Raw genomic sequence first — 16,229 nt, 5'->3', positions numbered from 1 at the left:
TTTTAGTGACCTGGAAAAGGCATCACAAATTATAACAATTCTTCAGTATAATTTTAGATATGTAATTATGAGTAGAAATATGGTTTTTCCCTTGCTCTTTTATTTTTTTTCCCTAGACATTTTTGTTTACTTATTTTTATTATTTTAATTACTAATGTCTTGCAATTTGTGCAACATTTCATACCAAGTTGTTCATTGCCTTCTTTCCCATGTCTTTGAAGGAAATCGCACCAGTTTGCCTGGGTTCAAAGGTTATATACATATAAACGGCATCTCAAAGCAGCACAAGACAAGTGATGTTGCTCCAGGTTTCAAAGGGTTAAACAACTATCTTTACCTCACTAACCCATCTCTCCTGATTGAAATGGCACTGTAACTACAGCATTAGGTAAATTGAAGTAACCACAATATGACCGCAATCCACACCACAAATGCGGCGGGGCTTGTTATTCTCACATGTCAGTCTGCATGACAGATAATAAGGCAGCTCAGTATGAGGCAGATATGCAATACATGGCATATCGGGATATTACTATTTGTGACAAACAGACATTGAGGTGTACTCAGTTTTCTGCTGCTAAATTATAACAAATGAGTTGCTAAATCCAATAAATAAAGGATTATTATTTCCAGCATTCTTTTATTGATATGGACAATGAACTAAATGTAAAATGTACTAATATTGAAAAAAGAATAATAGTTGTAGTTATACTCTGTAAAAGTTTTAAAAAAGGGATTTAAAGTGATATATTGTACAGTCCTGACCACTAAAATACCAGGTGTAAATAGTGTTTTTAAAAGAAAAACGCAATTAGTAACAGTCAAACTTTGATAAACTTAACCCCAGGCCAACAGCATTTCCATAGAACAAAGATTGAAACGCAGTTAAAATTAGATATCATTGACTATGTCACAGCTCCTTATTGGATTAGTCATAGTAGATATCGGGCGGGGACACAGGGGACATGTCTCCCTCAATATGTAGAACATGTACATTTGTTCCCCTTGAATAAAAACATAAAAGTAGCAGAGTAATTAAATTTGACAAAATTAAAGACGTTTACATCATGAATTGATGTAGAAAAGGCACAAATCAGTGCATAAAAGTCTTCAGAATGTATGAAATTAAATATTTAATGCTCAAAAATATCTGGCAGAGGACACCGAAACACCCTTTTTTTATTTATATCCGTCCCACCCAATGTTGAAACAAAACCTCTTGGGATTATCTCTCTACTTTGTTGTGCAACCATTTTGTACTTTATAGCTAAACAAAGGACAGGCTTAGAGAGATATTCCTAAAATAAGTGGCACTAAAGTAACAGGACATAGATGAATAATGTGACAGCTCTTTAAATATGTCTAGTTTTAAGCAGCAAAGACTGTTGGGGTATGTGTAGAGGTGGGGTGTTTACCGGAGGAGGAGGAGGAGGAGGGGAGGAGGGGGGCTCACGCCTGATACAGTATCCGAAGGATTAGTGTAGCACCGATGAATGGAGCCATCACACCTGGCAGCCATGCAGAGAAATCCCCATACAAAGACTTTGTGAAACACACACAAAGGCAAACATGTTAATGCAAAGACACACACACATGCACACTTTCACAAACACGCCTCGAGCTCCGAAACACACAGCATGCAAGCATCCAGTGAGAGCCGAAGTGCAAAAATAAATGACAGAAACACATATGATCATGCACGCTTGAATGAATGACCCAGAAGATCACACTTGTCAAAGCAAACAACATCAACATTAATGCACAAGCACTGCAAGTCGTCATGAAAATGCATGTTTGATCTGCCGTCACTGCAGTATATTGTGTCAGTGAGTGGGGGTAGCACAGTGTGTGTGCACGCTTGCATGCACCATATGTGTGTATGTATAGTGTTGCAGAGTGGAGGACGATGCACAATAGGAAGCGTACACTGTATGCCAGGATCTGGTTGCAATAGCTGATGCATCTAAAGGCTGCTGAGTTTGACTAGTCAGAGATGTCATGGCTATATTTAGCAAGCGTTGCTGATAGCTGTGGAAGGAGCAGGTATCATTAGAGTGATGCCTGAGGGACAATGTCAAATCATATCAGGGAAACCACTTTACACATGCAGTATTTCCTCGGATTTCCAAGTAGAATTTGAATGGAGGTTAACAGGCAACATCCATCATTAGACACTTTCTGAAAAGAAAAAATGCCAAAGTGTGAGGGATTTAGTGGCATCTAGTGGTGAGGATTGCAGTTGCAACTGGCTGAAACTTCCACCAGTTAGAATTCCTCCAGTGTTTAGGAGGTTTTTACTGGGAGCCAAAAAACCTCCTCCTCTCCAAAACAACAAAGTATTTCTCTGACACTGTTCTATACAAGCACCTGCTAAAGTGTGCTCATCTGTTTTCTTATGCCAACCATCAGGAGGCCTTTACCAGAGGTCAAATCATTCACAGAGGTTTCTTCCTCTCAAACATAAGCGTACCCCACGTTTTGAACCGGTAAAAACACTGAATAAAGCAGATTTACATCATAAATCAGTTTTTCTCCCATGCTGTTTGGCTTCTTGGAGATGGGCTGCAAGCCCAGCACTTGTGTGCTCATCTTTTTTTCTCTGATACTTTTTCTCTGATTTTGAAGAGCCATAAGTTTAAGAGGTTTTTACCGGAAGCTGAACTATCCACACGGATCTATTCTTCTCCAAGATGTAATGGACCCCCCGAATTAAACTGGGAAAAACACTGAATAAAACACATTAAAAAAAAGTCTAACCAGCTAACCAACTAGGGCTCACTAGGGTGGTCAAGGCAAAAATGCAAAAATGTAAAGGGCCCTATCTAGAGCCAGTGTTTATTGTATACGTATGTAGACGTAAACAGCTCATTTCAAGTCAATGAAAATGCGACAATTCTTATTTTCAGATGATTATACACGAAAGAAAACATACTCATTATACAGTATTCCATTTCTGCCAATACAGATCCCTAAATTCACGCACTGGACCTTTTTGATAAAACTGAACATCAATTAAAACTATACACAATACCAATTTATCATATAAAGCTTTTATTTTGAAAGTGCAGTATCTTTTGTATCATTGATATTTAAAAAAAGACACTCCAAGCTAAGAGTCCTTCAGTGTTTCCTTGACAGTGGAGATCAATAGGGTATAACCGGAAAACAGGTTGATCTGGACAGACATTTAGAGCAGTATACAAGTGACTGATTAACTGAATGAAAATGATGGACTGTATGTATACATGATGGTTAGAGAATTTGGAAACAAGAAAAGATTAAAAAATGCAACAAAAAAAGGCTGTTAATCTATTATGCCTCTTGAGTGCCTCCAGACTTGCTCTGACTGAGGGCGTTGGCCAGGTAACCAATCAGAGTGAGGTATTCCTGGAAGCTGACCTTTCCATCTTTGTTGGCATCCAGCCCCTGCTGCATCTCCTTAACGGCAGAGGCGCAGTTTGCATCCTGAACACAAAAGCATAGACTGATTAAGACTGAATATGGTTCTAATATACTAATGGATTATGTGCACAACAGCAGAAAGCTACAGTACGTAATTCCTTACCTGCATGAGGCCGCTAAGATTTTTGCCAACCAGTTTCTGGAAGCCACTGCTGTTCAGGTTCTCTTTCCCACGGGTGGAGCTGAGAAAAGTGGTCACAACCGTCTTAATGGCTGACTCCATATCTACAGACAGGGAGAGAGACAAAGACAAAAAGGGAGAACTGACAGTTGGAAGTGGCGAGGACAGATACGGCCATATCTTAGAAATTCAGACATCATGCCGTTGGGTAGAACTCCCATGAATTTTATCTACACAAAGATATATTTACATTGTGTCTTGGGTGGATGAAAGGCTTATGGATCACTGCAGAAGAAAGTAAATTATAACCTTGAAATCCTTGTGCACAGCTGACTGATCAAGATTAAGGACTCATTATTAACTCTGTGCAATTAATTTATGTATGATAATGTATTAAAATCAAGTAATTCTACAATGCCTAACTTTGTCTGGGCATGTGTGATACGATGGAAAAGAAAATGCAATGAGTTCGGTTAACCTTTTGAAATTCAAGCAAAATGGCTTTTTTTCTTTCAAACACATGGGAAAAAGGCAATGAACAAAAAATAATCCAGAAATAAGAAATAAATCAGTAAAAGTATGAGAACCCCCCCAAAAAAACCCCAAGGAAATGGCTTGAAAAAACTGCTTAAAAATTACAATGATCGTGTAAAAATAACTTAAAATGTAGAACGATGATATAATTATGAATATTATATAGTTCTCTGCACATTTTTTCCCTAGCTTTTTAAAAAAGAATTTTCTAAATCTACTAATTTCTTGCTATTTGCAGGACATTACTTTTGCTTTGCTCTGAATTCAAAGGTTTACTTACATGTACTTTATATAATTTTACATATGTTTACTTTACGTAATACTAACAAAAGGCGTCTAAATGCAGCACAAAAAAAGTGACGTCGATCCAGGTTTCAAAGAGTTAAACGTAGCATTGTTCTGCAAATATTACGCTGGTGATCATCAAAGCAAACTGAACTGCCATTAAAATTACATGTCTTCTTGACATTGTATTCAAACTGGATGTGTTCGTATATGTCCCCTGAACACAAGATACATGAGACAAACAAGTGATGTCAGAATAGGAGAGGAGGAGGAGAAGGAGTGGAGGGGGGGCCGAGGCTGGAAGCTCTCCGAGGTAAACAGAGCGAGAGAGGGAGAGATGGAAGGTTGAAGAGGAGGGGAGTCTCTGAGGTAAACACAATGGGAGCTGTGATCTCTGACAGTGGACATCTGATCCCCAGAAGCCAGCGGGAGGCCACAGGTTCAGATTACTGCCTGCTGTCCGTCTGCAGCACAGCTCCCCTCACACTGTAGGAATACACTGCATACTGTGCTCGCGTATGAACTGAATAACGTCTCACAGCACCAACAGATTAAGCCAGCCTGAAACATCTAATGCAGCCGCTACTGACAGGATCTCAGGGTGAAACTAAATCCGCGGCTGAATATTTAAGACAAGCAGTTTCAAGGTTTGGCTCATTCCATGCACCGCTTATTTTACCTTACAGGAAGGAAATAAGATGGAAACACATTATGATTTGACTGGATGTTTAACATTGTTTCCAAACAATAGTTACTTTCCAGTTTGATACTACATGCTAATGCTGCACACATTCTGATTATGTTGTACACACTAGAAAAGTTACAAAAAGCTAGAAACCACTATTGCAAGAGACATTTTCGACATGTCACAGCTGACTAAGCACAATAATAACAAATAATAAAAATAATGATGGCTGAGTTCAATTTAGCTGCTTCAGTTTCAGGTTCCTGCATGGGCCTTAGTAACCACATGTGTTTTACCTGCTACTACAAGCCATAATGTCCTGTTATTTGTTGAGGTAGCTTGTCCAGCTGCGCGTGCATGTTACCGCTGATAACAGCGACTGCATTATTGCAAAACCATATAGCACCCACCCTCCAGTTCGCCCTTGCGTAATCATGGATGTATTAGAAAAACCTGGATACAATCATGGAGGCTGGGTTCACTTAGTGATGCAATAAGCTAAAAAAACTCTATATCCGCGGTAAAGTATCCGGATCATTACTGGGCCAAATAAGCCTGTGCACTGGGTCTGAGCGGGTAACTTCCACCTGTGAGGCGGCTGACTTCCAGTTTAGTGTCCCGCTAGCTTGAATGCTGTTTAAATAATTTAATCTTGCGGCTCAACTTTCCAAATGTTATCAAACTGAATGGATTAAATCTTGATGGTGAAATGAGTCATTTCATGCAGATTTTGACGCTCACAAATGTTTCCACTGATTTACAGATTCTGGATCATAGATGTGCTCTAAATGTCATATTCAGCTCCTTCACATCTCTCTGATTTCTACTTATAAAGTGGAAAAATTGCTAAATTAAGTGTAATTTTAACAACAAAACAAGAACCCTTAAATTAGCAGACTAACCGCTCTACCTCTGGGCCACAGCCGGCATAATATTGCGTAAATAATCGAGCGCCTCTTCAATCAATTGTTTCTTTCTGTTCTTGCTTTGTCTCCTTTCTGAATTGCCATCTGGTTACCTTTTCACTATCTATGAAGTGTAATTGTTGTTTTTTTAATATACTTTTTTACAGTTATGGTTACAGACTGTCTCCACCCCCCCTACATTTTTATTTTGAGTGTAATTAATTTGCCAAAAAAAGAGACAAAACGCACATTAAATAAATTAAAACATGAATTTGAGTGATAACATTATTTTTTTGTATTAGTTTTTATACAGATATTGCAAAAATATTGTTATTGGGAAGTCTTTTAGCCACTACAATCTGACATTGTGCCAGCTCTTGTACTGTATATTTGTATGTAATCTGACATTAAGACACAGCTGTTGATTTTGCGTTTAAAAGCTTAAAACAGCAGACTGTGAATATGACTTTATACTGTGAACTTTGTCATATGTCACTGCAACATTAAACCATTACACCTATGAACAGTGTTAAGGTGCAGACTAATGTGTGGAGATATATTTCGGCCAGCACAGAGGTCTCTCTAGGTTTCAGCTTCCATTTAGCTTCCTGTTGTCTCAACAACATCATTTCCGAGGCTCACAGAAACTGAAAGGCCTGAATAAATGCAGCAGATACTTGAGTAGAGTTGATAAGTATCGCAGCCGCGCGGTACGAGGCCTTGCTGCGGGGTTTCCACTGTGTATCGGAAACTACCCGGAGGCAGTGGTGTCCGCGGGATGGGTAATGACGATGACTGCCTACAGTGATGTTGTTGGAGTAACTGTAGAAGCTGGTGAATCTCCCATCTGACCCTAATGTCACACCTCAATGCTCACACATTGCAGGGGCTTATACAGCACAGACAGACAGACAGACAGACAGACAGAAAGACACACGCAAACACACACATCTGAAGACGGACAACACCAATCAGGACTTCTGTTGCATTAACCTAATTACTGGGTGAGTGAGAGCAGGCACCCAAACCCTGGATTCTGTTTCATGTCTCCCTGTGATGCCAACACACACACACACACACACACAGAGAGAGAGGTGGACACACATCTCTACATACAAGTGAGCATCTGTCATCAGCATGCTGTTCATCATTATTTAATAGGTTACTATAATTGTCCCAACACCTTCCCAACACCCTCTACAAGACGAGCAGCAGCAGCACAGCAGCAGGCGGACCAGTGTTGGTGTGTGTTTGCATCTGTACAGCCCATATATCAAAATGCCTGACAGGCCACCATCCATTAGCGACCCTTCCGGGTGTAATGAGATGAACATGAAACCAAGTCGTCTTCGGTCAGAACCGGAGACTTCGGGGCCACAGAATAACAAATGGGCAGAAAGGAACATATAGTGGGGTTTGTGTGATAAGAAAAGAGGTGGGCTGACTGGGAGTGTGTGCAGAGTGCAAACAAAGCTTTCCTACAGCCTCCGCAGCACATGCACTCCATTCAGATTCAGAGCCCGGAGATTATCGTGACTCAAAAGTAATGAATGCTTGTGTAAGGCCCAGTGCGTTGTTTTATTTGCGTTTCTGCTCCTTTTTGTGGTATTATTCTGAAAAGTTGCACCACGCCCATGTAAGTTGAAACTGTTTAAAATACACTGTTGCCCATAAAGTTGGAATAGTTTGGGTTTTTTTTACCTCTTTCCATGAAATGATTGTGACAATGTGATTTATTCTTGACAGATAAAGTGTATATCTTCTCAAAACTTTATTAGTCAATCTTTTTCAAACATATTACAATAAAAATGAAACCACAGTTAACCTTTACAAACTGCAGAAAACTAAATTATTCCAACTTTATGGACGACCCTGTATGTGACTTCTTGTGTCCAATTGTCTCCTGTTGCATATTTTTATCGATTATTAACAGATTAATGAATATATTTATATTTTACACTTTTTTATGTGTGTTTAGAGGCTTAAAATTGAAAACTATCCAGTATTTCCAAAATTCAAAAAGCAAGGATTAGAGCTTTTGTTTCAGACATTCCCTCAGAAATCTGGCCACCCCTTGATCCACAGATCATAAACTACTGCACCAGCCGGTTTTTAATTTGTTTAATTAAATATGTCATTTTTCATGTCAGGGCATCTTCAACAATGACACGTGACAGAACTGAGTTTGTATTCATTTCTGTTCCACAGGTACCTGCCATCACATATCGCTTTCTTCATAAATTGGTCCTATAATCATTATTTGACTTGCTCAAGTGATCGGCTAATGCTTGAAGACAAGAACAGTAAATTTAGGAAAACTGCTCATAGTTTTTGTGCCAAACACTTGGAATATTTTACAACACACTTTAAAATTTGACACAATTGTACCATCAGGTCAGTTTAAAACCTAGAAAAATACTCCCCTCTTAAATCTTGCTCTTTTTAACTATGATCTGTAGACGGGATGTTTGGTTTTCTTGTTAAATTGTGTGTGTGTGTGTGTGTGTGTGTGTGTGTGTGTGTGTGTGTGTGTGTGTGTGTTAATTCTGTTTCAATTGTACTATGGACATAATTTGTTATTACTTAAGATTTATTTAAAGGTCGACTTAATTGATGAATTAAATAATGTGGTAAAAAGTTATGTCATATCTATTTGGGATATCTCTGGCAGAATCCAAAACCACTAAATGACATCTTTGTTCAAGGGTGTTGGTTTGTTTCAATATTTTCTTAAAATGTATCCAGTTTTTTTCATTGTCTGTAACTGTTAGACCTCTGTATTGTTCAGATGCAACTTTGCTTAATGTGCTGCTGCCTGTCTTGACCCACTTGTACAGGAGATTTTTAATTTCAGTGAGGCATTTCCTGGTTGAATAAATTTTAAATGAATAAGAATAAATAATAAAAATAACATTAAGCAGGGGGTCTGTTGGTCTTCACCAAAGGAATTTTGAGCATCAACATTTCAGTTTCTGATATTTATGGTGGAGATTTTCTCAGAAGTTTCTACTTCGTTCTCTTTTTTTTTTTTTTTTTTTTGGCAGACAGCAACCATTGCTTCCAAGGTTGCATAATGCCACCACCTACAAATAAACGAGTTATAAATATTGATGCAAATGTGTACACTGTGTCGTCCCAAAATCTACAGCTATTTCTTTACTGTATCTATATCTTTTGTTGTTGTTGTTGTTGTTTTGTTTTATCTGTTTTCCTCATTTGTCATTTTTTGTCTACAACTTTTTATGCTTCAGTCTTGGCCAAGACTTTTGCAAAAGTGGATTCTAACCTCAACAAGACTTATCCACTGTTTCAACGTGGATAAATAAATATTAATAAAAATGTCTTACAGCTTATCGTACTGTGTATCGTGTGTTTCAATTAAGTCATGAAGGATCTGGAGATAAAATGAAGCGCCCTGTTAGATTGCACAATATATATCATAGTGTGTGCACAGTTACCTCCCACATTAATCAAATAAAGCATATTGGGCTCACAGGCATTGGTGAGACTTCAGTCAGGGCTGCAACCGGATTTAAAGCAGGCGTTCTCAAACTGTTGTTTAAAATTTATTTGTTTTCCACCTTTGACCTGTCTGCAACTTATTTCAAGATTTATGCTATCCACGTGCTGCATAATGATTTTATTTTGGGGGAGTTTTATTATTTATCTACTTTTATATTTAGAAATATTTCTATATATTGTTAGGTTTTCATTTTTAACATTCTTGCACGTAAAGCACTTTGAGCTGCATTTTATGTATGAAGGGACTATACAATAAAGATTATAATTATTATTAAAGGTTATATTTCTGTCATGACCCTCTTCAGAAGCTGAACTAGCTCAAGCACCCTTTTTTTTTTTACAGAAACTGGAAAAGCGACTGATAATAAAAGATCCATGTTGACTTTTAATAAAATAAAGATCAGCATGATTGCATCATCAGTTCCCTGAGTATTTTCCCTCTGGTCATCCACACCTCACCTGTAGTGGTTGTATCCCCTCCAGGGGGAACCGCCCCACAATATGAGACCAAATGCTTTAAGGCCTGACAAGTACAAACCAGTTCACAGGTAAGTCGGGCAGGCCACCCAGCCCAACCAGTCACCACCTAACAGACTAAGGGAAAGTGTTGATGTGTGTCATATCTCAGTCTGAGGTTTGATCAGACTAAACAAAGGCTACACAGGTCAGTATTGAGCACTGCCATCTGATCTGCCATGAGCTCATGAGCATTAATAAACGCCAGCGATCAGCTCCACCCTGCTCGTGTTGTTTGCGCTAGGTGTGACTGACTCACTTCCTCCGTGAGCATGTTACCTGTCATCGCCCAGGTCGCTTTTTCTCCTGCGCGTCAGCTCGAGTCTCGCCATCGGAGTCTTATCATACCGTTAATAATTCAGACTGATAAGAGCCAAATCTGACCGCCGCTATAACGAGCACAGTATGACTGTTTAACGGGGCGAAAACGGCCTCGGCGCATATGCCAAAACTAGTCAGCGCCGTGCGTAACGGAGATGTCAGGGGCTTGCCCGCGCCCCACATTTACATTTAGCCCTGACTAATCCCGACAATTTGTAGAGCGGCCACAGGCAGGACTGACACACAGCAAATAAATAAGTAAACGTGAGGCGAGACTCCGGTTTCCCTGGAAGTGTAAAGGGATTGGGGTTAGATTACCAAGAAGGAGAACCTGATCCGTGTGGCCACCAAGCTTGGTAATGACAATAGGGGCGCTCGCTAATTATGCAAAATTTATGACACAGCAGAGGATAAAGTGATAGTTTTGCCGAGAAAACAGCACAATAAACTTCAGATGAGACACAAATAGCAATCAGGATAAATCAGACTCACCGATATGGCAGGAAAACAAAAGGCGAGAAAATGATTCAGCGGCTGCGCTCCTTCTTTCTCTCTCTCAGATCCTCCTCTTCAGTGCTGCGCTAGATTAAGCAGCAACACATATCTTTTCCGTGATTTAACTTCTCACTCCAGCCAACTGTTTTTTTCTTTGTCATAGGGCGTGTGCCTGGGAGAGAAGGAATGTGGAAAGAGGCGCAGCTTGAGCAACAGCAGTTTGGGTTGGTTTTTTTTTTTCAACATTTTGTTACATTTCCGTTGTTTCACAAAACTTTTTAATGTAGTTGAATGGATATTTTCAGATTTGGTTTAGCATATCTGTTTTATAGTTTCGACATTCATTTGCATTTTTTTTTTGTAGAAACATGTAGAAACAAGCGCGCGCTCAAAAGTGCGCGCGTGTTCAAAGCTTTCCAAACAGACAGATGTACTCAAGCCACACCCTGAAACTTTACTCACTTGTGCAAAGAATGGAAAGATAGTGTTCAGAAGAAAGGACACCTTAAACTGTCAGATGAACGCCTGAGCTGCAAGAAACACACTTTTAAAAAGATATTATTTGCATTTTATTTTGAGCTTTTAACATCAAATAATGCTCTGCCAACGCTCCAGCCCTGTCTGTCTGAGAGGGAGATAACAAATATCACAAGATGCTATTTCCAACACACACACACACACACACACACAGAGAGAGAGAGAGAGAGAGAGAGTTTTCACACAGTGCATTCCCATTCTTCAACTCCCTCCTAGACCTGTATGCACAAGCAGCTTTATGTGAGTGTGTGTGTGTGTGTTGGGAAACAGCAAGGTCTGGTTTTAATAGTGCTGTTCAGTAGTATTCTCTGACAGAATCTGTGCCAGTTTGGCAGTTGCAGGTGGGAAGAATTGCAGACGACTGGCAAAAACACAGGATTGTGCAGCTGAATTAGACTTTAGGGTGTTTTCCACTTGGCTGTGGTCCCATTTTCTCAAACTGTATGGCACTCAGACAAGTCAGTGACAGACATGAAGCTGTAACAGAGCATCTGAGGACTCTCTATTGGCTGAACCCTCCATGCTTGCTCGCAAGATGCCCAATCAGCTGCCAGAACTCCAGGAAGTTGAGCTCTCCATCATTGTTCTTGTCCAATGAGCTCATTAGCTGGTCAATGGCAGTGTGGTCAGTGGCAATCTGCGGGAAAACAGGAAATATCAAATATAAAAACAATAGGGAGACCGAGTGTGGAGCAATTGTGATATTCTCTGTTGTGTGTGTGTGGGGCGATGAGACTGAGGCAAGCTGACCCCACTGGCACGTACGCCAGCTAAAAAATTAATGCAACGTCAGCAGAGGTGGTTTGGCAGGAGGAGCTGTGGCTCTGTCACCATCTAGTGGCCAATAAGGTTATTTCAGCTGTGCAACCAAAGAGAAACATGGAATTTTCCACACTTGGAAAAGGCAGTATTTTTTTGTCGGGCCTCAGGAACTACTCTGCCATTGTGCTCGGGTTAAACGTGACAACACAACCATAAAGATACGAGTCTCTGAAGGGTGGCAACTCTTCCTTTACGACAAACTTATTGTTTTTGTGGAACGCAGAGAAACATTAAGAGTTGCATCCTGTCCTAACATGAGATTTAACTGCATGAGATCTCAGGAAGAAGTTTAGAGAGCTAAATATTCGGAATATTCTTATGCAAGGTTTCGTTTGACTCAGAGGCACAGTGAGACCACATGCATTAAAAACTGCCCACGTAAAAGAACAGAAGTGGCCTTTCGAACACAAGTATGACTAACAGTTAATTATATGGGTACAGCAAAAAGAGCCAATTTGCCATCCAGATGATTTCAATATGAATCAGCCCTTATGAGGCAGATTTTCTTTGCCTGGCAAACAAAGAGGTTCTCGGAGAATAGAGAGCTCCGAACTTATCCCTCACTCATCACTGTATGCTTTATTACAGGGCTGGGTGACCATCTTTGACCTTTATAGGCTCAGTCACTGGGTTTTTTTTTATTTTAAAGTTATAATGGGTAAATTCCAGTCATACCTTTGCACTTTGATTGAAAAAAACGTAGTTAAAGTCTGAGATCTCACAACGTAGTCTTGTTGTCTGTTTCCTGTACAGACTGAACTCAGAAAGAAACCTTTTAAGTACTCTGCTCCCCTCACTTGGCCTTCAGTAAGATTTCAAACTAAGAGAATTGGTCTTTCTGCCTGATTTTAGCTCTCATAGGTACAAGGGTGAGTGAATCGTTGGTGGTACTTGTCACTATAGATAGATTTTCCGGCATGTTAATGTATATCTTCTTGTAATCACGATCTGCCATTTTCTTCTTGAGGTCATGTTTTTTTGTGTTTAATTCTCTTCATCAGTCATGTTAAATCTTCTTTGTTATATTTTGTTACTCACATCTCTCATTCCAGATCACTTCACTTCCTGCACTTGTGTTTTCTTGCCAGTTTTGATTGTGTGCCCCGCCCTGATTAATTTCACCTGCCGCTCACTAGTTCTGCAGTGTACTCACCTGTTCTCACCTCCCTAATTGATTGTGTCTCAATAATGTAAAATGGAAAGTGAAAACAACAGGCCTAATCACAGAATTTAGTCTCTATTAAGACATGTGGCTTGTGGCTATTTTGTGTAATGAACACCTCTGTTATCACATTCTGATAGTTGTTCTATTCATCTGCTTACTTTTTTTCATGGTGGTAATTATGGTACTAAATCTATTTGATATTAACAGGGGAGATCATCAGCATCAGCATTTCATTAACTTACTGCCATTCAGTATTTAGAGAGTATTCGTCCTCACTCTCTTTGTCTTTCCACTATTTTCTCCTCTGCTGAAGAAACTTTTAGGCCTCTTAAATGTCCTCCTCCCTACTCCTGACAGTTTTGTCTTGTGAATAACGCATCTCCTCCTGCCAAGACTTTCCTTGGAATTTCGTCACGAGGAGCAACTCTTTGTTCTGAGAAGTTTTGTGAATACGGCCCCTGATTGTCCTGTATTTTACTGTAGGTGACTCTTGTCCTTAAAACAGGCAGAACTTCATCAAAATCTACAGATAAGGCTGCTGATATTCTGTGGTTTTTGTTGTTGTCAATGAATCCCATGAAAAGACAAACAAAGTGTTGTCTTGTCTCTAAATACTTTACCAATGTCCCCGGGTTTTCTGTGACTCTGAGCCACTGACCCATTAGCTCTAAAGATAAAGATCTTCAGGCCTGAATACATACTTTTACTCCTAAAAACAGGCGTCACAAGCTATTCTATTAAACTGCTTGGCACTGCAGGCTTTAGCATTTTTATTAAAAAAGGAATAAAAAGGTGCACTTTGGGAGTATTTTCAGGGGCTTTGAATCCCATTTGGTGCACTAGTGCATATTTATGGCAGCAGGATGTTGTTTGTGGCATCAAATGTTTATGGTAATGAAGGACCATGTCATAATCTGCAACATGTGGCTTACCGATGTGTATTTGGACAACAATGGAGCTATACAGCACAAAGGAAGAAGCTGTATCAGGTTTTGGACTTAAAAAAGGTTTGGTATTTACATGGATTTTGTTGACTGAAGAAAGAATCTAAAACATATATTGTATCATTCTTCAAGTGAAAATAAACAAATTAAATAAAAATGCAACTCGACCAGAGTAACAGGCAACATTCCTGCAGCGCAAACCAGCACATATATGGTACAATTTGGAGCAATCAATAAATGATAAATAATGATAAATAATAATAATAATAATAATAAAAAAGAAGAATAATGATAATAGTAAATTGGCTAATTATTTCAGTGCAAAACTGAATGGGTACAGGGGCCCAAAGTGTCATCCCCCAACAATGACCACAAAGAGATGCAAAATAACTCCTAAACTGCACACAGAGACATAAAACGATCAATAGATACAAACTACCCTTTAAGACACAAAATGACTACAAAGACACACAAAACAACCACAAATAGACACAAAATTACCTTAACAAGATTTAAAAAAAACAAACAAAAAACAAATAGTTGTAAACCAACCACAAGTCTGTGTTTTGCCCCTGTCTAGGTGCGATGTTTGGGCCCTTTGCATGTCTGTGCCCAGGGGCCCATTATCTCAGAATCGCACCACGGATGCAACAGATGCTGGAGTGAAAACCCTCCACTTACTGCGTTGTATTACAGCAATAAATAAACATTAACAACGACACTACAGTAGTGTTGTTGTTTGTTGAACCTTTGAGCCTTACCTTGACAAGGTTAGGAAGCTCTGATGTGACCAGTTTGTGGAACTCATCCCTGTTCAGAGTGTCAGAGGAACCGTCGCTGCCAGCATACGCCTTGAACTGGGACACCAGCACACCAACAGCAGACTCCATTACAAATCAAGAGACGGATGGGGAGAATCTTCAGGCCAATATGTAAGGTGAGGTAAAAAATAGAAATGCTGTTGGTCATATAAATAATGAATTTCCTAATTATAGTGAATTAATAGTACAGATTAAGTTAAAGACAGAATAGAGGAAAAGCAATTTACAAGAATTTAATCTGGAAACATAAATCAGAGAGACTCACCAAGTCAGGTGCAGATGAATTGTGAGGACACGTAGTCCTCCTGGTCTTTTTGTAGCCGACCTCTCCTGTTAAACAAGATAAATCATTCACTAATTTCTCTCTATTTATTTACAGCTTGTGTTTTCTGAACACTGTTCTTTGCAACCGGTAAAAATGTAAACCATGCTTCCCAAACACCACTGACCTTTTTCCATGACGTAATTGCATTTTCAGATGCAATCTCAGCGTGTAACTCCTCTCTGGCAGGATATGGGCTGCTGGATGAATCACCTCGTTCAGGAAACCACAGACTAACAGTTGGAGTTAGTACGGTTTAAACATATTACAAACAGTTTAATGTTTTGCTCAGTTCATGCCAATGCATGGACAATAGTCTCCCATTTTTCCTTTGCTGAGTGCGAGCGCGCGAAAAGCTGCAGAGAGCAAAAAGAAAGCAGTAAATCAGATATAATTACACCGTCTGTGTTGCAAAAACTTTTGAGAATGAGGCACTTGGGTTTCACCTCGGAAAAGTCGTATCATTTAAGCCGAAGCTCTGACAGGATGTGCACAATTGGCGTATTAGGGAGGCAGTTAGTGCTGACAAGCACAATAACTTCATCATCCAAATATCCCCGCACCTAGTTTTCTTGTCTCAGCTGCATGGCATGACACACACACACACACACACACACACACACCTTTATCCCCATACACCTGAAACAGCAGTCTTCAGTTCTTTTGCTTCCATTCCCCCGGCCATCGTTGAGAGAGGAGTTTGCAGCTACTAAGACAAAATAAATGACTTACAGAGCGGAGAAATCACATACAGTGGTATAAAAGCATCAGG

At 39.6% G+C, this 16,229-nt stretch overlaps 2 protein-coding genes across 2 annotated transcripts; both read right to left on the bottom strand.

Annotated features, from left to right (window-relative positions):
- Nucleotides 1–3,034: 3,034 nt before the first annotated feature.
- On the bottom strand, nucleotides 3,035–11,018 carry si:ch211-105c13.3 (uncharacterized protein LOC325758 homolog). Its single transcript, XM_042489792.1, has 3 exons — nucleotides 10,844–11,018; nucleotides 3,566–3,687; nucleotides 3,035–3,465 (listed from the first exon to the last, which is right to left on the bottom strand). Exons 2-3 carry the CDS (start codon nucleotides 3,683–3,685, stop codon nucleotides 3,313–3,315), a joined length of 273 nt encoding a protein of 90 aa, XP_042345726.1. The 5' UTR covers nucleotides 3,686–3,687; nucleotides 10,844–11,018; the 3' UTR covers nucleotides 3,035–3,312.
- Nucleotides 11,019–11,794: 776 nt separating this feature from the next.
- Nucleotides 11,795–15,557, bottom strand: LOC121945557 (protein S100-A13-like). Its single transcript, XM_042489793.1, has 3 exons — nucleotides 15,401–15,557; nucleotides 15,076–15,232; nucleotides 11,795–12,020 (listed from the first exon to the last, which is right to left on the bottom strand). Exons 2-3 carry the CDS (start codon nucleotides 15,202–15,204, stop codon nucleotides 11,886–11,888), a joined length of 264 nt encoding a protein of 87 aa, XP_042345727.1. The 5' UTR covers nucleotides 15,205–15,232; nucleotides 15,401–15,557; the 3' UTR covers nucleotides 11,795–11,885.
- Nucleotides 15,558–16,229: the final 672 nt, after the last annotated feature.

The sequence above is a fragment of the Plectropomus leopardus genome, chromosome 7 (assembly GCF_008729295.1).
Source record: "Plectropomus leopardus isolate mb chromosome 7, YSFRI_Pleo_2.0, whole genome shotgun sequence".
Taxonomy (NCBI): domain Eukaryota; kingdom Metazoa; phylum Chordata; class Actinopteri; order Perciformes; family Serranidae; genus Plectropomus; species Plectropomus leopardus.
Note: the sequence above shows the minus strand (reverse complement) of the source record. Positions and strands in the feature narration are given on the sequence as shown.

Excerpts from the sequence above, each read along its gene's own strand:
- LOC121945557 (XM_042489793.1), bottom strand. The coding sequence starts at position 15,204 with ATGGAGTCTGCTGTTGGTGTGCTGGTGTCCCAGTTCAAGGCGTATGCT. Across the intron at positions 12,021-15,075 it reads AGCTTCCTAACCTTGTCAAG|ATTGCCACTGACCACACTGC; the intron begins GTAAGGCTCAAA and ends GTTTTCCCGCAG.
- si:ch211-105c13.3 (XM_042489792.1), bottom strand. The coding sequence starts at position 3,685 with ATGGAGTCAGCCATTAAGACGGTTGTGACCACTTTTCTCAGCTCCACC. Across the intron at positions 3,466-3,565 it reads ATCTTAGCGGCCTCATGCAG|GATGCAAACTGCGCCTCTGC; the intron begins GTAAGGAATTAC and ends TTTTGTGTTCAG.